The 26280-nt window shown below is 46.8% G+C and overlaps 1 protein-coding gene across 1 annotated transcript in view; it reads left to right on the top strand.

Annotated features, from left to right (window-relative positions):
• The window catches only part of LOC120929487 (retinol dehydrogenase 7-like), a 64647-nt gene that overhangs the window by 17094 nt on the left and 21273 nt on the right, over positions 1-26280 (top strand). Inside the window, exons 2-3 of the mRNA XM_040340963.1 lie at positions 19616-19953; positions 25163-25421. Coding sequence (XP_040196897.1) covers positions 19635-19953; positions 25163-25421 — 578 coding nt within the window. The 5' untranslated portion in view covers positions 19616-19634. The remainder of the gene's footprint in view (positions 1-19615; positions 19954-25162; positions 25422-26280) is intronic.

Below are 26280 nucleotides of genomic sequence, written 5' to 3' on the forward strand. Positions count from 1 at the left end.
TTTTCGTACCCGCAGAATAATGTGTACATACGAAAAAATTAAAGCACCAAAATACGAAAACGACAGGATTACGAATGAGCTGCATAACGAACAACCGCAAATACGAACGAATGATCTGACGAAAATACGACAAAACGAAAACGGCAAAAGAACGAAAATTACATCTATAACAAAAGATTTGCATTCTGTATCCTGTTTGAATCCCCTCTCTGTTCGTATCCTCAGCTGCATGTCCACATGACACCTACAACAAAAGATTTGCATTCTGTATCCTGTTTGAATCCCCTCTCTGTTCGTATCCTCAGCTGCATGTCCACATGACACCTACAACAAAAGATTTGCATTCTGTATCCTGTTTGAATCCCCTCACTGCTCGTATCCTCAGCCGTATGTTCACACGACATCCACAACAAAAGATTTGCATTCTGTATCCTGTTTGAATCCCCTCTCTGCTCGTATCCTCAGCTGCATGTCCACATGACATCCACAACAAAAGATTTGCATTCTGTATCCTGTTTGAATCCCCTCACTGCTCGTATCCTCAGCTGTATGTTCACACGACATCCACAACAAAAGATTTGCATTCTGTATCCTGTTTAAATCCCCTCACTGCTCGTATCCTCAGCCGTATGTTCACACGACATCCACAACAAAAGATTTGCATTCTGTATCCTGTTTGAATCCCTTCTCTGTTCGCACCCTCAGTCGTATGCTCACACGACATCCACAACAAAAGACCCGCACCCTGTATTTTGAATTCCTCTTCTCTGTTCGTATTTTGGATTCAACAGAATGCAAATCTTTTGCCACAGATGTCACACGAACACACGACCGAAAACACCAAAAGAAAAAGGACCCAAAACACAGAATGCAAATCCCTTGCCACAGATGTAATTTTCGTTTTTTTGAATGGGCAGTGAGTGTAGTTAGTGAAGCAGCTTCTCTTTTGTGCTGAGTAGTACAGTAAAGCCAAATAAACTTTTCTGTGGATTTTCATCTGAAGGGAGATCAGTTGGCCAGACTTTTGAACCCAAAAATGGTTTTCTGATGGAGTTTGAAAACGAACGGAAAACGATCGTTTTTATGTTTGTTGTTAAAAAAGTCTGACCAAGTGTATGGGGCTTAACAATCGTTAATATGGATGAGACGCGTGTTGAAAGTGCCGCGAATCCCGCAATATATTTACGAAAGTCCAAAATGACGAAAATCCTTTTTCTGTTCATATTTTCAGTCGCATGTTCATATGACATCCACAACAAATTGTCATAGATGTCACACGAACACACGACCGAAAACACGAACAGAAAAAGGAATCCAAAACACAGAATGCAAATCATTGACGAAAATTCACGAAAATTATTGTCTAACAAGTAACGAACATGAATTAAGCAGAATAACGAACCATCCCGCATGTACGAAAATAAACCGGTAACGAAAATACGAAACGATCGGAATACGAAAAAATCTCGTCGTACGAAAAACGAATGGGAACGAACAGGAAAACGGGCGTCTTACGAAAAACGAACGGAAACGAACCTACGGAATGATACGAAACAGAACAAAAAAAAACGAAAATGTTTTCTGTGCACATGTCTAAAATGTAACGTGTTGGTAATCACCAGCCCCCTTACCATCAGAACTCCATCCCCTGTGACAGCAGGCAGGGGTTCTTCACCATGCAGCCGTTGTCACATATAAAATCAGCGTGGCCATGTGGGCACCCCACTCGCAGCAGTATCATTAATTCATAACAATTTATGAATCAATAAACCACTATGGCAGACAGACTTGCAGTTCTCAGTTCGCATGACTCATAAGGTGCATTAATATTTGTGGGGCAAGTCAGTATTGAATGGCACCCCAATACACAGGGCACAGTGCATTCCAACACACGTGTACTACAATACACAGATATGAATACTATGTGCCCTGTAGTGCCCTGTGTTGAAAGCCTTCATTTACATTTAAATGAATAAGTTGTCCTAACATGGGATAACACATAAGAACAGGGATTAATTTGCTGCAGCAGTGTAAATCTGATCTATTTCATTCCAAAATAATTACTGTAGGTGTTTTAATTTCCTTGTTTAGACATGCCCTCTGTCAACTATTGTTCCAATTCTAGAAAAAAACATTGCACTCCTTAATTTAAATCAGAATTATTTTTATTAGAATGGAACTGAAGGAAAAAGTTAGCGATTTGCTATGTTATAGTTTACATCTAGAAATGATATTTGTGCTTAAGTGGTACTCTGAAAAAATAAAGTAATTTTACCCCAAAATATATATTTTCTGAAAGCAGACACCCTAGAGAATAAAATAGTCATAGTTCCATGGTAGCTTTATGTTACACAGGATAGTGTGATATAATTGCCTGTGTTTTCACAGGAATACACAACCCCGTTTTTAGGAATAAATTGCCGGTTCCGTTTATAGGTGGTTTAGAGTATTAATTAGGTATCTATAGGGGGTGCTTTATATTGGGGAGGGTGAGTCTGTGGACTGTGCGGTTTGCCTCTCCTCTCCTCAATTTATGAGGGGTGGTTCTGCCTTACACAGTCTGTCTGTTTGCTAGAGGAATTAGTCTTGGGGAGGGTTAGACCACCAAGGAATCCCTCCGATTTTAGGGGGTTTTCTTTTTGGTCTATATAGGGGATCGGGGGTATTGTGCCTATAACTTTTTGTATGTCGCTTTTTAAGAAATTAAAAAAAATCTTTTGTAGTTTAACTCTTTAGGGTGTGTAAATATATTTTAATTTTTTATTTTAGTTTGTTGGTTTTGTTACACGATATTACCAGAAAGGTAAAAAATAAATAAAATACATTAACGTTCATTTTAGGGCACACAAACGCACAAAAATAACCCAATTCTTGAGTAAAATATAAAAGACGAGATTGAGTAAATATGAACCCAACATGTCAAACCTTAAATTAGCGTGCGCCCGTGAATAGCGGACAAACTTCAGTACCCTATATTTTCTATATGCCATGCTTTAAAAGCCCCCTATAGGTTAGCAGTTTAGCGTTATGGAGGAGGTCTGGTGCTAGAAATATTGCTCACTCTGACGTACGTGGGGATAAGTAACGTGTATCGCAATCTACGTTTTCATGTGTACGCGCCCCTGATGCATGTGTTTATGTTGGGGAGGATTTTATATACTTTTAATTTTTTACAATTTAAAAAGGCCCTGTCTCTTTTTTCTTCTGATTGGCTGACTGACTGAGTGACAGCAGCGGGAGCCAATAGTGCCGCGCTGCTGTCTCAGCCAATGATGAGGGGAGTCCTGGGCAGCTGATACAATCCTACAACATCGCTGGATCTAGATGGGGCTCAGGTAAGTATTAGGGGGTCTGAGGGGGGGCTGCTGCACACAGAAGGCTTTTTATCTTAATGCATAGAATGCATTAAAATAAAAAACATTCTGGGCCAGATTCACGTAGAATCGCCTCTACGCTGCGGCGGCGTAACGTATTACATTTACGTTACACCGCCGCAAGTTTTCAGCGTAAGTGCTTGATTCACAAAGCACTTGCCTGTAAACTTGCGGCGGCGTAGCGTAAATCCGCCCAGCGCAAGCCCGCCTAATTCAAATGGGGCGGGTACCATTTAAATTAGGCGCGTTCCCGCGCCCAACGTACTGCGCATGCTCCGTCCCTAAAATTTCCCAACGTGCATTGCGCTAAATGACGTCGCAAGGGCGTCATTGGTTTCGACGTTAACGTAAATGGCGTCCAGCGCCATTCACGGACGACTTACGCAAACGACGTGAAATTTCAAATTTCGACGCGGGAACGACGGCCATACTTTACATTTGCTTGACCACCTAGAGGACAGGTTTAGTTTTACGCTGCATATCTCTACGGAAACAACGTAAATTTACAACGACGGGCAAAGTGTAAGTTCGTGAATCGGCGTAACTAGTCATTTGCATATTCTACGCCGACCGCAATGGAATCGCCACCTAGCGGCCGGCCTAGAATTGCAGCCTAAGATCCGACGGTGTAAGTCACTTACACCTGTCGGATCTTAGGGCTATCTATGCGTAACCTGATTCTATGAATCAGGCACATAGATACGACAATCGTATCTCAGAGATACGACGGCGTATCAGGAGATACGCCGTTGTATCTCTTTTATGAATCTGGCCCTCTGACTTTACAATCTAGAGACATCCAGGGTCTAAAAGATCCTGGTTGTCTCCCCAGTGCTCCGCTGAATGTAATGCAGTGCATACTGGCCAGGGAAACTGACAGTGTGCCCTGGAAGTGACGTCAAACACGTCACTTCCGGGTCAGCAACAAGAAGGGGAGGAGAGCAGGTGTTTGTCTGCTCAGTTCCCTCCCCCTACCCGGCAGCATCCACTATGCCGGTCCTGAGCCCGCAGATGGGCAAGCGGACCCAAGACACATGGCGGGGGCACGTGAGTATAGGGGGTGTGAAAGCAATGTGGCACCACCAGAGGCACTAGACTGCTTTCATCTGAAAGGCGGCAGTCTGCTGTCTGCAGCCACTGGAAGTGTGGGTAACCCCCCCCCCCCCCGACTGTCTATGCGCTGTACAGTATGTGTCTTTACAGAAAAATATGCTTTTTTTTTGGATTGTGACAATAATGCTATATTCTGGCATCCCATAATTTGGACGAGTTTAAAAAAGAAACAAGTGAATCCTCAAAAAAATATATATATGGAACCAGTGAGTCCTCCAACAGATAAACAGTGAGACCAGAACACATAGGGGCTGATTTACTATTGTCAGTGCGCTGCGCTGGTTCATGCCTTAATTAGTGCGCTGGGTGAAGCCTTAATTAGGCGCATGAACCAGCGTAGCAGCCGTCGCATTGCAAGTAATATGTAAAGCCGCGCCAAACTCCCTATAGAAGTCTATGGGAGAAATCAAAAGTGTTCATTTTAAAGGCTAATCTGCAAGTTTTGTCCTAAAAAGTGTTTGGGGACCTCAGTCCTGCCCCATGAGACATGTATCAATGCTTTTTTTATTTTTTAAAACTGCCGTTTTTTCAAGGAGTAGTGAATTTAATAATGCTTAAAGTGAAACAATAAAAGTGAAAAAATACCTTTAAATTTCGTACCTAGGGGGGGTGTAATGTCAGCATGTGAAATAACGCATTTTTCCCGCACTAATGCCGCGTACACACCATCACTTTCTGCGATGGAAAAAAACGTCATTTTCAAAAACGTCAATTTAATTGACCGTGTGTGGGCAAAAACGTCGTTTTATGTCTTCTAAAAAACGACAGAAAAAAATTGAAGCATGCTTCAATTTTATGTGTCGTTTTTCAAAAGTGCACTTTTTACCTCACAGAAATTGACCGTGTGTAGCAAAAAACGTCGTTTTCTAAGACGTTTTTTCATCTACGCATGCCCAGAAGCTAGCTTCAATGGTAAAACGTGGTGGAACGTAACCTGACTTTGCAAGATCATTGTGAGAAAACGATGGTGTGTATGCAACTTCGTCTTTGAAAATTGAAGTTTCAAAAACGTCATTTTTTACTTCACAGAAAGTGTCGTTTTTTTTCATCACATAAAGTGATGGTGTGTACGGGGCATTAGAACTGTCCGTGCACAAAATGACATTCTGAAGAAAAAATTCATTTAAAATTTACACGCGGCAATAATGAATTGTCGGCTATGACAATTCTGACAGGATTCATTCATAAAACAAAAACAAAAATGTGTAGGGGTTCCCCCAAATTAAATTACCAGGCCCTTCAGGTCTGGAATGGATATTAAGGGGAACCCCGCCGTAAAAAAATAAATAAAAATGGCGTGGGTTCCCTTCAAATATCCATACCAGGCCCTTCAGGTCTGGTGTGGATTTTAAGGGGAACTCCACCCCAAATTTAAAAAAAAAATGGCGTGGAGTCCCCCTAAAAATCCACACCAGACCCTTATCCGAGCACGTTAACCTGGCCGGCCGCAGAAAAGAGGGGGGGACAGAGGGCGGCCCCCCCTCTCCTGAACCGCACCAGGCCACATGCCCTCAACATGGGGAGGATGTCCCCATGTTGATGGGGACAAGGGCCTCATCCCCACAACCCTTGCCCGGTGGTTGTGGGGGTCTGTGGGTGGGGGGCTTATCAGAATCTGGAAGACCCCTTTAACAAAGGGGACCCCCAGATCCCGGCCCCCCCTATGTGAAATGGTAATGGGTACATTATACCTCAACCATTTCACCCCCAAAAAAATGTCAAAGTGTTAAAAATGACAGTAGCCGGTTTTTGACAAATCTTTTAATAAAATCTTCTTTTCTTCTTTCATTCGGGTTTCTTCCTCTGCTTCTTTCTTGGGTCTTCTCGTCCACATCTTGCCCGACGTGTTCTTCTATCTTTTCCGTCTGTCCTTCAGCCTTCTCGTCCACATCTTGCCCGGTGTCTTCTCCTGTCTTCTCCGTCCGTCCTTCAGCCTCCTCGTCCGCATCTTCCCCGGTGTCTTCTCCTGTCTTCTTCTCGGTCCGCCAGCCTTCTCGTCCACCTCTTTTTCTTCACCGGACGCAGCGCTTGAAATTGAATTAGCCGCTCCTGGGACCCGCCCCCCTCTGACGCCACAAGTAAACTCCTTAGAAGGTCATGTGCGTCAGAGGGGGGCGGGGTCACAGAGCGTCACACGGCGGGGGAATTCAATTTCAAGCGCGCCGTCCGGAGAAGAAGAAGCCGCCGCACTCTGCGGACGAGCTTCCAATTGAAGTTCCCGTCGTGTGACGCTCTGTGACCCCGCCCCCCTCTGACGCACATATGCCACACGCGGACTTTCATATGAGTTAACCTGTGGCGTCAGAGGGGGGCGGGTCCCAGGAGCGGGAACACGGTCAGGCTCAGCGCCCAGAAGATCAAGAAGATGCGGGACGAGAAGTTCGATGGACAGAGAAGAAGATGGGAGACGTCGGGCAAGATGTGGACGAGAAGACCCAAGAAAGAAGCAAAGGTAGAAACCCGAATGAAAGAAGAAGAAAAACCTCGGAAAGAAGATTTTATTAAAAGATTTGTCAAAAACCGGCTACTGTCATTTTTCACACTTTTGTCACTTTTTTTTGGGTGAAATGGTTAGGGGTACAATGTACCCCATTACCATTTCACATAGGGGGGGGCGGGATCTGGGGGTCCCCTTTGTTAAAGGCGTCTTCCAGATTCTGATAAGCCCCCCGCCCACAGACCCCCACAACCACCGGGCAAGGGTTGTGGGGATGAGGCCCTTGTCCCCATCAACATGGGGACATCCTCCCCATGTTGAGGGCATGTGGCCTGGTGCGGTTCAGGTGAGGGGGGGCCGCACTCTGTCCCCCCCTCTTTTCTGCGGCCGGCCAGGTTAACGTGCTCGGATAAGGGTCTGGTGTGGATTTTTAGGGGGACTCCACGCCATTTTTTTTTTAAATTTGGGGTGGAGTTCCCCTTAAAATCCACACCAGACCTGAAGGGCCTGGTATGGATATTTGGGGGGACCCCACGCCATTTTTTTTTGTTTTTACGGCGGGGTTCCCCTTAATATCCATTCCAGACCTGAAGGGCCTGGTAATTTAATTTGGGGGGACCCCCATACATTTTTTTCTTTTTTTAGTTTTAATGAGCAAATACTTTTTTTTTCACTTCAGAAATGACATCTTGTACAGGGACAGTTCTAAGCATGGGAAACATGCGTGTAAACCCCCTCCCCCCTGTATGAAATTTAAAGGAATATTTCACTTTTATTATTTCACTTAAACCACTTCCATACCGCGCCTATTCTGGCACTTCTCTCCTCCATGTAAAAATTATATTTTGTTCCTGGGAAATTACTCAGGACCCCCAAACATTATCTATAATTTTTTAGCAGACACCCTAGGGAATAAAGTGGCGTTCATTTTTTATTTGATTTCCAACGGTATTTGCGCAATAATTTTTCTAACGCCTTTTTTTTTGGCCCAAAAAAAAACACGGTCCATGAATTAAAAAATAACAAAACAGTAAAGTTAGCCCAATTTTTTATGGATAATGTGAAAGATGATGTTACACCGAGTAAATAGATACGAACTTGTCACGCATTAATATTGCAAACACTCATGGAATGGCGCCAAACTTCGGGACATAAAAATATCCATAGGCGATGATGGATTTTTTTTTACAGGTGACCAGTTCAGAGTTACAGAGGAGGTCTAGGGCTAGAATTATTGCTCTCGCTCCAACGCACGCGTCAATACCTCACATGTGTGGTTTGAATGGTGTTTACATATGTGGGTGGGACTTACATGCATATTCGCTTCTGAGTGCGAGCTTCTAGGAACAGGGGCGTTTTTTTTAAACATCCCTTGTAATAGGACTAGTGTGTGACAGGTACTCTTTATGGAGAGAGGCGGGGTCAATAAGGCTGGAAAGCATGGTATTGGAAAAAAAAAAAAGATCTCATGCTTTCAGCTGCAATCATGTTCGTTCAGCACAGTGGTGTAGTGTATAGCACTTTGACCTAGCAGCAAAAGGGTCGCTGGTTCGAATCCAGCCCGTGACACCACCTGCCTGGAGTTTTCTCTCCCTGTGCCTGCATGGGTTTCCTCCCACACTATAAAAACATGCTGTAAATCAGATCCTGTCTAAATAAGCCCTAATATGCAGTAGTATATTTAGGTTTTGTGCTGCCCTAGGCCTAACTAAACTTCTGCACCTCCTAATAGAAAAATGACCCACCCCTTCCTGTCAAAGCCACACTCTGTTTTTGTATGACCCGCCCAGGAATTTTCAGGGAACACACACACACTAGTTCTGGGGGGGGGGGGGTTACTGGACTCCCTTAATTTGCATAGTTTCTCTCACTTCCTGTTTGTTTATGGGGCAGGAAGTGAAGGCAAATCTCCCCAATTGGACACAGATAATACAAAATAAACTGACAGGGCCTATAACCCTCCCTCACTCTATCCAAAATTAAAGAAAATAAAAAGTGTTGATTATAGTTCTAGTTTAAGCACAAATTTCAGAGTTTTATTGAGAGGCCTAAGAAAATATAACCATGCCAATAGGCCAGGATACAGCGTTGCTAATATGTATGAATGTGTGTGTTAGGGCCCCCCACAAACACCACCCAATGTTATCTAAAAAATTATTAATTTGCAAATAAGTATTATCTGCTCATTTTTTGGGGATGTCTGCTCCCCTGATAGTGACAACATTTGTGAGGTGTCTTCACCCTTTCTAATTCAAATTCATTCACTTCCTGTCACATAGCCAAACAGGAAGTGAGGGTAAAACCTTACTAATATCTTTTCTTGGGGACACAGAGATCAATCTAAATAGTTTCCCATTATGTAAATTGCACTCTAGCATTTTGCTGTGTACACCCCAAATTATTAGGGATCTTGGACTTTGGGGTCCATTTACTAAAGGCAAATCCACTTTGCACTACAAGTGGACAAGCAAGGAAGAAAACAAAACAACTTTGCTTCTACAGGATTGGATGTTAAAACCGTGAGTGCTTCCTCTCTGATTTTCAGCAACTATGCTTGTACTGCAGAGTGGCTTTGCCTTTACTAAACCCCAAACTAAATCATTTGGGGCAGGGATCCTCAAACTACGGCCCTCCAGCTGTTGTAGAACTACACATCCCATGAGGCCTTGTAATGCACTGACATTCACAGACATGACTAGGCATGATGGGAATTGTAGTTCTCGAACAACTGGAGGGCCGTAGTTTGAAGACCCATGATTTGGGGTGTACACAGCAGTGCTGGAGTGCAATTTGCTTAATGGGGACACTAGTTAGACTGACCTGTGTCCCCAAGAAAAGACACTGGTAGGGTTTTAACCTCACTTCCTGTTCAGCTGTGTGACAGGAAGTGAAGCCAATTTTAAGAAAAGGGACACAAAGCTCAACCCAAAAAAAACACAAGCAGGGGTTCTAACACTCACTTGGCTTCCCTCAAACACCCACAATTAGAATAGGATTGACTTGCGCTAGATTTAAGCACAGTGCTGTAAATCAGCACTTCAAGCCTGTCCACCAATATCCCCCCCCCCCCCCCCCCCAACAGGCCATGTTTTCAGGTTTTCCTTCATCTTGCACATGTGCTTTAAAAGACAGTCTGGATAGCAATTCTTGATAAGAGAAATCCACAAAACATGTCCTGTCGGGGGTACTTGAGGGCTGAGGACCACTGCAGTAAAAAGAAAATACTTACCACTTTGTCTTTAAAGTCATGGAGAATAAACATGGCAAACATTTCATGATTACACACCAGGAAAGAAGCTTAGACAAAAATCACACATAATTTGTTAGGCCCAAACCTATTTCAGCTGCAGCTGTCAAAATATGTAGCATGAAAAAGTAACAAAAAACAAAACTTCAAAATGTTAAAGTTATTTTTATTGGTCAACAAAACAAGGAAAGCAAAAAAAGACAAACAAACAAACACACACACACACACACACACACACACACACACACACACACACTGTCATGGTCTTACCTCTCTCCTGTCTCCTTCGTTTGACATGTGCTGGCGGCCATCTTGGTTTCTAGGTCTCTTGTAGCCTCCCACCCTGCGGCTCCTCCTTCCCACTGGGAGGAGCTGGATGCCTGGCTCACATATATAGGAGGTCTGTGACTTCAGTTCCTTGCTTGGTCCTCCTGTGTGCACATGCTTCTAAGACTGCTGCTGCTTCTGGTTCTGTTCCTGGCTTCGTCTGACTTCCCTGCTGGTTCCTGATCCTGGCTTCGTCTGATTACCCTTCTGGTTCCTGACCTCTGGTTTCACCATCCGTTGGACTTTTGCTTTACAGCTTGATTTTCAATAAAGCCTTCTTATTTTCACTTATCTCTTGTTGTACGTCTGGTTCATGGTTCCGTAACATTAGGACCAAGCCATGAATTTTGACGGTACAGAGCCATCCTCGCTACCCACGCTGGTTGCCAGACTTGATCAGCTGGAGTCCCTGTTGGGTCAGTTCGCCGTGGCGTTGCAAACCCTGCTTGAACGCACGGCTCATGTCGCTCCCGTTGCCGATGGGTCGGTTGTCGCTCCTGGGCCCGCTCCTACTGCCGCTCCGGTTGTTGCGCCAGAGTCTACCCCGACACCTGATGTTGCGCCTGCGGTGTTTCGGGGTATGTCCGGTTCTGCCCCCCTTCCACAACGATTTGGGGGAGAGCCAACTCAGTGCCGAGGTTTCCTTAACCAAGTGGGCATTTATTTCGAGTTGCTGCCACATGCCTTTCCCACTGAGAGATCAAAGGTGGGCTTCTTGATCTCGCTGCTCTCGGACAAGGCCTTGGCCTGGGCCAGCCCTTTATGGGAGAACAACAATCCGGTGGTTGCCGAGTTTTCCGGTTTTGTTGCTTCTCTTCGGAAGGTATTCGATGTGCCGGCTCGCGCCGCCTCTGCTGCGAAGCTCCTTATGTCCGTCAGACAGGGTTCACGATCCGTAGCCGAATACGCCATTGAGTTTCGTACCCTGGCAGCAGAGGTAGGTTGGAATAATGAGGCTCTGGTCGCTGCTTTCTCTCATGGTCTCTCGGATGCCTTGAAGGATGAGGTTGCAGCTAAGGACCTACCAGTGGAGCTCGAGGCTCTTATTTCTTTCCTGATTTTGATTGACACCAGACTCAGGGAGAGACCTTCCTTTAAGGAGCGCCTGCGGAGGCCTCCTAACAGTTTGGCGCCTACTTTTGCTGTCCCACCCGTGCCTCCCTCTCCTCCCACGCCTCCTGGTGTTGACTTGTCTGGGGGTGAACCCATGCAGCTGGGGTTTGCCCGCCTGTCCGAGGGGGAGAGGGTACTCCGGAGACGCGAGGGCCGATGCATGTACTGTGGTCTCGGTGGGCATTTTCGGTTGGCATGTCCGAACCGTCCGGGAAACGCTCGCACCTGAGATCCTGTCGGGGGCAGATCTTGGGTGGAGTCTCCTCGTCCCCGGTTTCCCGTGTTGATAAACCACTGATCACTGTTGTCCTCTCCTGGGTCGGGGGCTCGGTGACGACCCAGGCGTTGGTGGACTCTGGTGCTGGTGGTTTTTTCATTGATAGTGAGTTCGCTGCCGCCAATTCCATTCCTCTACAGGCTCGAGGTTCCCCGCTGGCTCTAGAGGCGATAGACGGCAGACCCCTCCAGCCGTCACACGTGACTCATGAGACCCTTCCAGTGGGGATAGCCATTGGTGTCGCTCACAGAGAGTCGGTCTGCTTCCAAGTTATTTCGTCTCCACACTACTCGGTGGTCTTGGGGTACCCCTGGCTCCAGAAGCATAATCCGACTTTCGACTGGAGATCGGCTGAGATCCTCTCATGGTCACCACAGTGTGGGGCTAAGTGCATCCATGGGCCTGTCAAGTTGCTGTGTACTTCCTCGGACTCTCTGTTGCCTCCTGAATACGAGGAGTACCGGGATGTATTCGATAAGGTACGCGCAGTTGCCCTACCTCCGCACCGCCCCTATGATTGTGCCATAGAGTTACAACCTGGTGCCGTTCCTCCTCGCGGCAGGGTCTATCCACTGTCGGTTGCGGAGAATGAGGCCATGGAGGAGTACGTGATGGAGGCGCTGTCCCGTGGTCACATTCGCAAATCCTCGTCCCCGGCAGGGGCTGGATTTTTCTTTGTGAAAAAGAAGGGCGGTGAGTTGAGGCCTTGCATCGATTACAGGGGTCTCAATCGCATCACGATCAAGAACGCTTACCCGATACCCTTGATTTCTGAGCTGTTCGATCGCCTGAAAGGGGCCACGGTCTTTACCAAACTCGACCTGAGGGCGGCATATAACCTGGTAAGGATCAAGGCGGGCGATGAGTGGAAGACCGCGTTTAACACCAGGACCGGTCATTATGAATCCTTGGTTATGCCCTTTGGGTTGTGCAATGCGCCCGCAGTCTTTCAGGAATTCATCAACGATGTTTTCCGTGACCTGTTGCAGCAGTGTGTGGTGGTCTATTTGGATGACATCTTGGTATATTCTGAATCCATGGAGGCCCACATTCTGGATGTCAAACGAGTGTTGCAACGGTTACGAGAGAACAAGCTGTTCGGTAAGCTTGAGAAATGCGAATTTCACCGATCCCAGGTAACCTTCCTAGGTTACATCATTTCTGCTGAGGGGTTCTCCATGGATCCTGAGAAGGTCTCGGCTGTCTTACAGTGGCCCCAGCCCAGTGGTCTTCGTTCCCTGCAGCGCTTTTTGGGCTTCGCCAATTATTATCGGAAGTTCATCAGGGACTTCTCCATGCTGGCCAAGCCTCTCACGGATCTGACCAGGAAGGGCAGTAATTCCCAGGTCTGGCCGCTCGAGGCCATCCGGGCTTTTGAGGCCCTAAAATCCGCCTTTGTGTCAGCTCCGATTCTGTCTCATCCCAACCCTGGGTTGCCCTTTGTCCTCGAGGTGGACGCGTCCGAGACGGGAGTAGGCGCCCTTCTGTCTCAGCGTAGGACACCAGAGGGTCCGCTGCTTCCTTGTGGGTTTTACTCCCGGAAACTGTCACCCGCGGAGTGCAACTATCAGATTGGTGACAGGGAGTTATTGGCCATAGTGCAGGCTCTCAAAGAGTGGAGGCACTTGCTCGAGGGCTCGGTGGTTCCGGTTCTCATCCTGACGGACCACAAGAATCTGACCTACCTTTCTGAGGCCAAGAGATTGACACCACGTCAGGCCAGATGGGCTCTGTTCTTGTCACGTTTTAATTACGTGGTCTCCTACCTACCTGGTTCCAAGAACATCAGGGCGGATGCCTTATCACGGCAGTACTCCGAGCTGTCCAGGGAGGAATCTATACCGACTTCGGTCATACCTCCGAATCAGATCCTGGCCGCCATTCGCACCAGCCTGACCTCTCCCCTTGGTGAGCAGATTTTGGCGGCTCAGTCTGGTGCTCCCTCTGGGACACCCAACGGCAGATGTTTTGTGCCTGAGGAGTTGCGCACTCGGTTGTTGCGAACCTACCATAACTCCAAGACCGCGGGGCATCCTGGTAAGAATCAGCTGTCCTGGGCTGTTTCACGTCTGTTCTGGTGGCCTTCCCTACGTTCCGACATCGCCGCATATGTAGCGGCATGCTCCGTTTGTGCCCAAAGTAAGTCCCCTCGGCACCTTCCGTTGGGCCTGCTGCAACCCATAGCCACCGGGGAGCGCCCATGGTCACACCTGGGGATGGATTTCATTGTGGACCTCCCTGCATCCCGAGGCCATACGGTCATTCTCATGATTGTGGATCGGTTTTCCAAAATGTGCCACTGTGTTCCTCTCAAGAAGTTACCCTCTGCACAAGAGTTGGCCACGATTTTTGCCCGGGAGGTCTTCCGGTTGCACGGTTTGCCCAAGGAGATAGTGTCGGATCGGGGGAGTCAGTTTGTGTCCAGGTTCTGGCGCGCCTTTTGCTCCCAGTTGGGGATTCATCTCTCCTTCTCCTCGGCCTACCACCCTCAGTCCAATGGGGCCGCAGAACGATCCAATCAGGCCTTGGAGCAATTCCTTCGTTGCTATGTCTCCGATCACCAGGACAATTGGGTTGACCTCCTGCCTTGGGCTGAGTTTGCCAGGAACACGGCTGTGAACTCTTCCTCTGGGACGTCTCCCTTCATGGCCAATTATGGGTTCCAACCTGCCGTGTTACCGGAGGCATTCTCTCCCCAGGATATTCCGGCTGTGGAGGATCACCTTTCTGCTCTACGTGCTTCTTGGGTACAGATCCAGAGGTCCCTTGAGGTCTCTGCACAGCGCCAGAAACTCCAGGCTGATCGCAGACGAGCGCCTGCTCCTTCCTACCAGGTCGGAGACCGTGTATGGTTGTCCACTCGCAACCTCAACCTTCGAGTGCCCACTCCCAAGCTGGCTCCTCGCTTTGTTGGTCCCTTCCGAGTGCTTCGCAGGGTAAACCCGGTAGCCTATGCCCTTGCGCTTCCTCCTGGCATGCGGATCTCCAACGTGTTTCATGTCTCCCTGTTGAAGCCACTGGTGTGCAATCGCTTCACTTCCTCGGTTCCTCTGCCTCGTCCGGTCCAAGTGGGCAATCACGAGGAGTATGAGGTGAGCAATATCCTGGACTCACGCCTGGTCCGCGGTCGGGTGCAGTTTTTGGTCCACTGGCGTGGTTATGGCCCTGAGGAGCGTTCCTGGGTTCCCTCCGCAGATGTCCATGCTCCTGCCTTGCTCCGAGCCTTCCACGCACGCTTCCCTCAGAAACCGTTTTTTGCACCGCGGAGGAGGGGCCCTTGAGGGGGAGGTACTGTCATGGTCTTACCTCTCTCCTGTCTCCTTCGTTTGACATGTGCTGGCGGCCATCTTGGTTTCTAGGTCTCTTGTAGCCTCCCACCCTGCGGCTCCTCCTTCCCACTGGGAGGAGCTGGATGCCTGGCTCACATATATAGGAGGTCTGTGACTTCAGTTCCTTGCTTGGTCCTCCTGTGTGCACATGCTTCTAAGACTGCTGCTGCTTCTGGTTCTGTTCCTGGCTTTGTCTGACTTCCCTGCTGGTTCCTGATCCTGGCTTCGTCTGATTACCCTTCTGGTTCCTGACCTCTGGTTTCACCATCCGTTGGACTTTTGCTTTACAGCTTGATTTTCAATAAAGCCTTCTTATTTTCACTTATCTCTTGTTGTACGTCTGGTTCATGGTTCCGTAACACACACACACAAACAAAAATACATTTCAAAAATCAAAATAAACATAGGTTTAACGTCCCAACATCTTCACAAATGTTTATCAAAATAAGGCAGCAGAGACAAATACATCAAAGTGAACATCATTTAAAAATAAACAAAAACCATTGGCAAAATAAACATGCAACAAACCACATTTTTGTTTAGCAACAGCATGCCTGCCTGCCCCTATGAGGGCAGCTGAGGACTGATCGATCCACGCTTTTTATAACATGTGCTAGTAATGAAGCAATTGAAATCACATGAACAAATTTCAGTCTCTAGTTTGGGTGAGCTTGTAAGTGCTTACACCTGGTAATAACCCAACCAAGCTTCTATGAGCATCCAAGTGATTTTCACCTTTTAAAAAGAAAGGATATTTTTTTCTAAGTGTCTGAGCAGACTCAGTTCATCACACATGTAGGAACAAAGCTGTAATGGCATGAGAACTTTTTTTTTTTTCCCCTGAACTCAAGCTTTCCAGCCTGAAGGGGAGGTCTTAGTGAATTATTACGTAACAAAACTAAATAATAATAATTAAAATGCCCCTGTCCTTACAGTCAGAAGTGAACACGCACATTTAATAATCTATTTGTGGGAATAAAAAGGACGACAATTTTGATTGGGAACCAGTTAAAACGACGCAGTGCCGAATCACAAAAACTGGCCTGGTCATTGACCAGTAATATGGTCTGGGGCTCAAGTGGTTAAAAATTAACAAAACACTAAAGTTAGCCCAATTTTTGGTGATAATGTGAAAGATGATGTTACACCGAGTAAATAGATACCTTACATGTCACGCTTTACTATTGCAAACACTCATGGAATGGGGGCCAAAATTCAGTACTTTAAAATCCCCATAGGCGACTTTTTTTTTTTCTTTTTTTTAGGTTACCAGTTTATAGCTACAGAGAAAGTCTAGTGCTAAAAGTATTACTATCGCTCTAACGCACGCGTCAATACCTCACATGTGTGGTTTGAACGATGTTTACATATGTGGGCGGGACTTGCGTAAGTCCCGCCCACATATGTAAACACCGTTCAAACCACACGTGAGGTATTGACGCGTGCGTTAGAGCGAGTGTGTTCTAACTGTAAGGGGGGGTGGGACTGACTAGGGGAAATGACAGATCGCTGTTCATACATTGTATGAACAGATGATCAGGCATTGCCCCCCCTGACTGGAGTGGGATAAAGGGGAACTCCGTGCCAAATTTCAAACAAGAAACCGGCGTGGGTCTCCCTCCAGGGGTACATTAGGCTCTTCGGCTTGGTCCGGAACGTGAGGGGTTAAACCCACGCCGAAAACCAGCGTGGGGTTCCCCCCCAGATCCAGGCGAAGCCCTCATCCCAGGCAAGCAGTCTGGCCCAGACAGGAATGGGGGTGGGGACGAGCGAGCGCCCCCCCCCCATCCTGAGCCGTACCAGACCGCATGCCCTCAACATGGGGGAGTGTGTGCTGTGGGGGAGGGGGGCACTGCCCCCCCACCCCACCCCACAGCACTCTTGTCCCCATGTCGATAGGGACAAGAGCCTCTTCCCGACAACCCTGGCCGTTGGTTGTCGGGGTATGCGGGCGGGGGGCTTATCAGAATCTGAGAGCCCCCTTTAATAAGGGGGCCCCCAGATTCCGGTCCCCCACCCTATGTGAATGAGTATGGGGTACATTGTACCCCTACCCATTCACCTGGGGAAAAAATGTAAAAAAATAACACACCACACACATTTATAAATTAATTTATTAGTCAGCTGGGGGTCTTCTGCCGGGGCCCCCCACCACCACCCCATTAGGCCCCGGGCTTCATCGTCTTCCGCGGGGACCCCCTTCACCATGAAGCTCCTTGCCTATGGGGGAGGGTCCCGGGCTTCGTCGCTTTCTGCGGGGGGGTGCACCTACCTCTCCCCCGTCATCTACGCCATTTTCTGCCTGAGCCCCCTTCGCCATGAGGCTCCTTGCCTATGGGGGAGGGCTCCGGGCTTCGTCGTTTTCTGCCGGGGGGGGGGTGCTGCTGTAGCCCCCCCCGGGCTGTTTTCTGCCGGAGCCCCCTTCGCCATGAGGCTCCTTGCCTATGTGGGAGGGCTCCGGGCTTCGTCGTTTTCCGCCGGAGGGCGCCACTCTCCGGGCTTCTGCGGTGCCTTCCGCTTCTGCCTGTCTCTTCCGGGAGCTCAGGGGTTGTCTCCGCTGTCTTCTCCCTTCTCTTCCATTCAATGTTGACACATCGAGGTCCGGCGCTGGAATGCCGTGTGAGCGGTGGGCATTGACTTATATAGGGCAATGCCACCATGTGACCTCAACCCATGTGACATCACATTCCCATCATGCCCAGGGAATGTGATGTCACATGGGTTGAGGTCACATGGTGGCATTGCCCTATATAAGTCGATGCCCGCCGCTCACACGGCATGTCAGCGCGGAACCCTGAAATTTCCCTGTACGCATGCCCAGTATGAAAATGAACCTCCCGAGGTTCAGGCGCACTGTGTAAGCGTACGGGGATCGGTTTCCAAAAAACACTTTCAATTCGGCCCGCCAAACACATTCAAACACATGTAACTTCACTTCCCCTGCATAACCTCACCTCCCCCCCTAATAAACTCCCGCCCGAATCCCCGATATTTACATTTCAATGTGCCGTGCGCCAGGTCTATCAGGCGCACCATGCGCCCTCTCCTGGGCGCACTGAGCACTTTAGTAACTACTGAAATACACTGCACTAGCAGCGTATTTCAATAGTAAATGTCAAAACGGCTGCTACTCCTGCTTTTACTCCATGAGTCATGGAGTAAAGGCTTGGTAAATCAGCCCCATAGTGTTGAGATCCTGTGACTGTGGTAAACGTATTGACTGACAATTGTGAATCTACCATACCAGCTGCACAAGCTTTAATGCTTGGGGCTAATACCCTGCCAGGGCCTTTTCCTCTGGAAGTTACAAATGAATGGCAAATCAAACTTCAACAGTCTCCAGACACCACTAGTAAGCAGGTAATATTGGTATGCAATCAGGGACACAACGATCCGGTATCCTCACTCTGCGATAATGTGCAAACCAGCCCAAAGAAAAGAGAGGAAAGAATAGCCATAGGTAAAACCAAATTATATTTATTACTGGTATATTAAAAACAGTAGCACTTACATTTGGGTAAAAAAATTCAAGTGCAAACCATAAGCCGGCCGGCTACGATACGAACGCCCGTCCTAGAGGGACGTTGAATTGCGCAGTGGCGTCAGAATGCGTTTTGTCACAAGTCTGACGTCGTCCTGGGGCATGTGCTGATGTCACAGCGCTGTTCAACGTCACGCTAGGACGGGCATTCATATCATAGCCGGCCGGCTTATGGTTTATACTTCAATTATTTTACCCACATGTAAGTGGTACAGTTGTTAATATAATAAATATAATTTGTTTTTACCTATGGTAATTCTTTCCTCCCTTTTCTTTTGGCTGGTTTGAACATTATCGCCGAGTAAGGATACCTGATCGTTGTGTCCCTGATTGCATACCAATGTTACATGCTTGCTAGTGGTGTCTGGAGACTGTTGAAGTTCGTTTTGCTATCCATTTGGAACTTCCAGAGGAAAAGGTCCTGACTGGGTATTAGCCGCAAGCATCAAAGCTTGTGCAGTTGGTAAGCGTGCACTTTATATGGTGGTGGATTCACAATTGTCAGATCAACTGATACCCACTACTCAATGGCCAAATCCAGTGCCAGACCCCACTACCATTCATTGGATAAGATGTGACCTTGACTTGCCCTCTGACACTACTGGGTGGGCCACGGCAGTTGTCCTGGCTTGTCAACAGGCCGATTATGAGCTAACTGAAGACCTATACAAACAGTTGCAAAAGAACACTGATTTTTTTTTTTTAAATGTCAATTGTTGAATATATATATATGGTGCCATAGCAAACTAAATGTCACCCAGTTAGGATTTAAATATAATCTACCTACCTGTGATGATAGAATAAAAGCCAAAAATGAATATTACTCTAATTACTCTTTCTGTATATCCTCTTTACAGTGAGCTTTAACACACTGTCATGTGCCTGTTGCTCCCTCTGCTGATAGTGTTGGGGTTGATCCTTCTGTACAGATGGTACAGACAAAGTCTGATACTGGAAAACATTACAGATAAATATGTCTTTATCACTGGATGTGACACCGGATTTGGGAGCCTACTGGCGAAGATGCTAGACAAACGAGGCATGAAAGTTTTGGCAGCATGCCTGACTCCGCAAGGGGCTGAGAAGCTAAAAGAGGAGACTTCTAGCAGACTACATACAGTCATAGTGGATGTTTCTGAAAATGAAAGTGTGAAGTCTGCTGCCAAGTGGGCTGCTGAAATTGTTGGAGATGCAGGTTAGTGATTATACTACATCCATTTAAGCTGTGCTAGAATTGCTCTGAAAGTACTTTTCCTTCAAAAGTGGTTAATTAGTGGTGGGGAGTGGAGAGAGGACCGATATAAGGGATTTTTCTCCTGCCCCTGACATTCCTCAAAGCGGTAGTAAACTCTGTGGGGATCATAAAATCCGGTCCCCTGCAAGCTAATGTCATAATGTGCTAGTATGCATTGTATACTAGCATATTATGAAAGACTTGCCCTAAAATGAAGCCCTCCAGAGGCATACTGTCACCGTTGCTAGGGCTTCTATCTTCTGGTCTTGCTTCCCGGGTTCTGGCTGTTTGATCGGCCAAGCCGCAATGACATCACTTCTGCGCATGCGCATGGGAGCCACGGCTGTGGCACAGTGCTCTGAATGGTGGCATTCTCAGGGTGGCATTTATAAGGAATATTTGTCTTACTGATCCCAATAAACTTATTTTAGCAGAGGTTCCCCAATATCTAAAAATGTTTTCCAGGGTTCCTCTGGGGTACAAAGGTTGAGAAAGGCTGATCATCTCACCAAGATGTGTTATTTTGTGGTGTGATTTGCGTAAATACAAAAACCATTGGCGCAAATCGCACGGCAAAGAATCGCATACAATCTTAACAGGAATGCGGTGTGATTTTCCCCACTGCTGGTGTGTGTGTGTGTGTATAGAGAGGGATAAGTGCCATCTAGTGGACAGTTTAAAAAAATATTATAACTCACAGTACATTTCTGGCCACATGCAAAATAATCTACATAGGTGTCCCTCTCTGCCAATGATGGCAAATCAGGGCTGCTGGAGGTGTTTTCATTTGGTGATTCAGCCAGTAACACACCTCCTGTATCAGAGGTATTAGAGTGTCTAAAGAAGCACAGAGACACCTTGGAATGGTTTAGGCCTGGCCTACTCATCTACCCTGTCTTTCCAGAAGCATCTTCATTTTAATCTTCTACTCAATTCTTATTAAGCCTAGTATACACAGGCCAAATGTTGGACGGCAAAGGCTGGTTCAATAGAAACCGGCCGTCATCTGGCCCATGTGTACTCCAGTCGGTCTGACAATTCGGCCGGCTTCTGTCCAAGGGGCATGACCGAAAAAGGTCTGCCGGTCAGCGCTGACCGGTGTGTTCTCTTGGGGAGGGGGGCATCCCCCTGTCAGAACACAAAAGAACAGCAAGTAGAAATCACAGTAGTTATATTGTTATGGTGTTGGGGGTTGCGTCTCAGAATCCCATTTCCCCATATACTTTCAAATCTAGGCAGGAAATCATCAATAACAGCGGTATGGTGTTCTATTCTGCGTATATCTGCTATGGCTATAAGAAATTGCGCAAAAGTAGGAGGGGTAGTGGTCAGCCAACACTGTGGTATGGCTCGTTTGGTATTCGGGAGAGGCAAACCTAGAAAACGATGTATGGGGTTGAAGGGGACCAGGACCTTTTCCAAGAGATCGGGTGGACTTGCGTCCAGAAAAGTATAAGTGCAGAGCATTCCCAGAATATGTGATAGTGGGTACCTAAGGAGGAACCACACCTCCAGCATTGCCCAGAAGATGACAGTTTTCAAGTGGCTAGGAATTCTGGAGTCCTGCAGCAAAACATAAGTATTTTGTATGCAGTTTCCCTCTGAGCCACACATCTTGAAACTTTTGAGGTAGAATCCCAAATTTCCCTCCTTTAACCTAGAGAGATGGGTCGAATGTTCAGTCGGGGGGGGGGGGGTGTTGCATGTAGAATTTTAGAGATAGAGGAAATCAGGTGTGGCTCATAGGGGCCTCTGGATGACAGTTCAAAATCAGTTGGTATGTCTAAGGTCACGTGTGGAATTTTGGTGGCAAAGAAATGTTTGATTGTAGGAAAGAGTAGAAGAGAGATTTTTGGATTTTATGTTTGGATTTGTAAGTCAGAGAAGGAGAGTAGTTTGCGTGTCACTGGATGTACCAAATGGCGTAACTGGAATATACTGGCTTGGCAACATAGAGTCGTAAGATAAGCTATCAGAAAAGGCTATCCAAATTAAAAGCCTAAATAACATTGGATTCAAGCAAACGATTACAAAATTGAGAGGTGAATTTGTCAGAGGACAGCCATAGCATGCAACATGGATGGGCAGGGATTGTGATTCCCATTTCAATCTCTGACCACCTGTTTGGGGCACATCTGGATGTCAAAGAGGCAATAGCTCTCAGATGAGTGGCGTAGTAGTATGTCGGGTGCCCAAGACCTCCCCTGGTTCGTAGGGCTTGGAGTACTGAGCTAGCTATCCTATGGGAAGCATTGTTCCATATAAAATCTAGGAAGTTCCTTCTGAAGCGTTTTCAGTTGGGACATTGGGATCAGTACTGGAAGAGTACAATGCTCTGATGGCTTGCATAAATGGGCCTGAAAATCCATATCTGGATGAAATGGCAAACACGAATGACCAATTTAAAGAGATGAGCATTGGAATGCGGAATCCCGCTTTAAGCGAGAACCAGAGGAAATGCACTCACCCCTAAAAAAGGCTTTATGGGCTTCCCACAGAGTAGAGTTCCTAGATACCGTACCCTTGTTGAGTTGAAAGAATTCAGTACATTTTTGTTGTAAGTGTAGTTGAACAGTAGGGGTGTTGAAAAGGGATTCGTTAAGACGCCAGTGACATTTCCTAGGTACTAGAGCAGATAAGAGAAGATCTAGTACTATGGGTGCGTGGTCTGACCAGGTGATCGTGCATATGTCAGAGTTAACCACATATATCAGTGAAGGTGCCGAAACAAAGAAGTGATCCAGTCTCGTGTATAATTTGTGGGGTGGGGAAAATAACGTACATTTTTGGCAGTTTCACCCTCCAAGTGTCAAACAAATTATGGACTCGGACCAACTTTCGTAACGAGGAGGACATTTTTTGCACTTGGAGAGATGGGGTATTTTGAAACAAGGTAAATCTATCTTTGGTCGAAGACATGCATAGATTAAAATCACCACCTATGATCATGAAGGGTTGGGAGAAAGATTGAATTTTCTCAAAAACCTCCTCTAGGAACCTAATCTGTCCCGAGTTGGGTGCATAAATATTAGCAAGGGTAAAGGAAGTATTCATGTGGTCACAGTTCAGGAGGACATACCAGCCACAAGGATCCAGGTGAGAAGATTTGATTCCTATGGATGAACTCTTGAAGAGGATTGCCACTCCAGCTTTACCGCAAGGATCAGAGGCTACAAAAGGTAGTGGGAAAGTACATAGATGCCAATTGGAATAATCCTCCTGCCCTGAAATGCGTCTCCTGAACCATGATCACATCTGCGCTAGAGGATCTGAACTCTTTTAACACAACCAGCGTTTACGAATGAAGTTCAGGCCCTTAACCTAATGGGCGTAGGTAAGGGTGATATTCTCACAAAGAACCAAAACAGGGATGATATCCAGACTCTGAGCCCAGAGTATAACACAGAGGTGGAAATCGAGACTTCTGTGTGGAAGTGAAGCAGTGAGGCAGTCCAGTAATGAACCTCAGGTGGGGCCTTTGGATGTTGCAGCTCTTTGGAGGGTGAAGGGGGCTTTCCGTGATCTCTGACGAACTGGGGTCCAGATCTTCCCAGGGATGGAGAATGGTCTGGAAGCTGGAGCCTTTGCCTATAGATCCTCTTCAGGTATAGGTGGAAGACCCAGGTTCCGGATGAAAGTCTCACATTCCTGGAGATCTCTCATTGAGAATTGTGATCCATCTTTGGTTACTGAGAGGCAGAATGGAATGCCCCAACAGTATGGAACCTGGTGGTGCTGTAGGTGTGCAGTAACAGGGTGCAGAATGCATAGTTTAGCCAAGGTAATGGGCGATAAGTCACTAAAGATTAACATTTTTGCACCTTTAAAATCAACCCGTGTTCCATTGCAGGTAGCAATGGTAAGAGCTTCTTTGCTTTCGTAAAAGTGTAAGCAAACAATGATATCTCTGGGGTTGGCACCTTGAGGAGATTTAGGAGCCAGCGACTTATGGGCTCTATCAAGGCACCAATCAATATCAGGAATATGGGGTGCCCAAACAATGATATCTCTGGGGTTGGCACCTTGAGGAGATTTAGGAGCCAGCGACTTATGGGCTCTATCAAGGCACCAATCAATATCAGGAACATGGGGCGCCAAGGTAAAAAATAGTGCAAGGAGAGGGAACTGTAATGGATTCAGGGACCCCACGGATCCACAGGTTCTGGCGGCGCTCCCTATACTCTAGGTCTTCCTGTTGAATTTGCAGTTGGGATACTGCATTTTTTAGGTTAGGGTTTTCTTCCTCTAAGACATGGACATACTGCACTATGTCGTCAAATTTGGATTCCAATGTATCAGTTTGTTCCCCCAGTTGATCTATTTCCCCCTTGAGTTCATGTGCAAGCTTTCCTACCTTTTTGGCAATGTTTTGGGTCGGACTCTGGAGCAGGGCCTGCAGCTTTAAATCCAGTACCTCCACAGTCACCATCATTGCCATAGAGGGCTGATCGGGTGGTTGTGACTTGTGTGTGGGGTTTGCAGCGAATAAGTATGGATCGACTAGCGGGAGGGTCTCTGCCGGTTCCACGGTGTCAACTGAAGTACCTGAGGCCAGGGATTGCGGCCTACGTAAGTAACGATCCATGTGCTTGAGCACGGCCTGCGATGCGTGCCTCTGATAAATGTGTCTCTGATCGCCGATCTTACCCATAAAACGCCTGAGGGGTAGCTGAATGGTTCCTAGATCGGGTGAGAGGGCTCTGGGGGCTGTAGAAGCATGATGTCACGGAGCGGGAGCTTCAGATTAACGAACGGAGGCTGGAGCTCTGATCTTATGCGTCCACCATCGACCCGCATGCGCCCTCTTCTGTATTTTAAAATTCTAATGAAATAAATGGTACTGCAGGCAAGGATGGCAGTGTTCATCTACAGGCTGAAAGCTTATTTTGTCAATGAAGCCTACATCTGATTTATTAATTACATGATTGGGAACCACGCTGATTGTTCCCCAATTTCAGTAGGGATCCCTGCTTTTAGTGATGACCAGAATTCAGAGCCATTAGCTGTGTAAGATGTCAGCAGGTGACTCTCAAAGGATGGGTGTTTATTAACTTATCTCAAGCATGGGGCATTGAAATCTGATATTAAATGTTTGCTTTGCTTTCCACACAGAGGATACTGACAAACACGTCAATCTATGTTTTAATTCAATGTGTCCTTTATTTTGCAGGGCTCTGGGGTCTAGTAAACAATGCTGGTATTGGAACTGGATTTGCTCCTAATTTATGGCAAACAAAGGAAGATTTTATTAAGATGCTCAATGTAAATTTCCTGGGAATGGTTGATGTGACGCAGAACTTGGCACATCTTATCATAAAGGCAAGGGGGCGAATCGTCAATGTTTCTAGTGCTGCAGGAAGACTAGCCATGGTTGGAGGAGGATACAGCCCATCAAAATATGCTACACAAGCATTCTCTGATAGTCTAAGGTAATCCAACTGTACTGCACTACAAATATAACCCACTAGGCCCAGAAGACAGTCAAAATATACTTAAAACTGTCCAAAAATTAGGTTTGAATATAGTGGTGAGAGTAATGCCTAGTACACACGACGGGAAAAGGTCTGTCGGAAATCCGAGGGGAAAACCGAGAACCTGCTCTCTACTATTCCCTGTACAGATGATCGGTTTTCCCATAGGGAAAATTTAGATGAGAGCTTTTCCTCGGGAATCCCGACCGTGTTTATGCTCCATTAGAGTTTTTCCCTACAGGAAAACTGCCAAAAATGGCCAGTTTCTGCTACACACGGCCAGTCCGTCGGCAATACCGGCGGGAAAAAGGAGAGCTGATTCTCTTTTTTTGTCCGGTGGGTTTGGCAGTTTTCCCGTCTGAAAAACTGCGAGGGAGCATACACACAGCCGGGATTCCCGGCCAAAAGCTCTCCTCGCAGTTTTCGGAAAACCCGACGTGTCACGTTTTACAACAATCTTTCCTGCATAATATTACTCGAACACCAAATTTGTAACAGAGTACCACCATGCAGGACCGTAAACAAAAGAACTGCTAGCTTACCAGGTTCCATTTAAGTTTTACTGAAGTTCCATACAATTGAAAACAATGGGCTGGATTCACAAAGAGTTACGCCGGCGTATCAGTAGATACGCCGACGTAACTCGGAATCTAAGCCCGTCGTAAGTTTAAGTGTATGCTCAAACTAAGATACACTTAAACCTAGCTAAGATACGACGGCCTGCGCCATCGTATCTTAGGGTGCAATTTTTCCGCTGGTCACTAGATGGCGGCTTCCGTTGATTTCGGAGTAGAATATGTAAATGACTAGATACGCC

The sequence above is a fragment of the Rana temporaria genome, chromosome 2 (genome assembly GCF_905171775.1).
Source record: "Rana temporaria chromosome 2, aRanTem1.1, whole genome shotgun sequence".
NCBI lineage: Eukaryota > Metazoa > Chordata > Amphibia > Anura > Ranidae > Rana > Rana temporaria.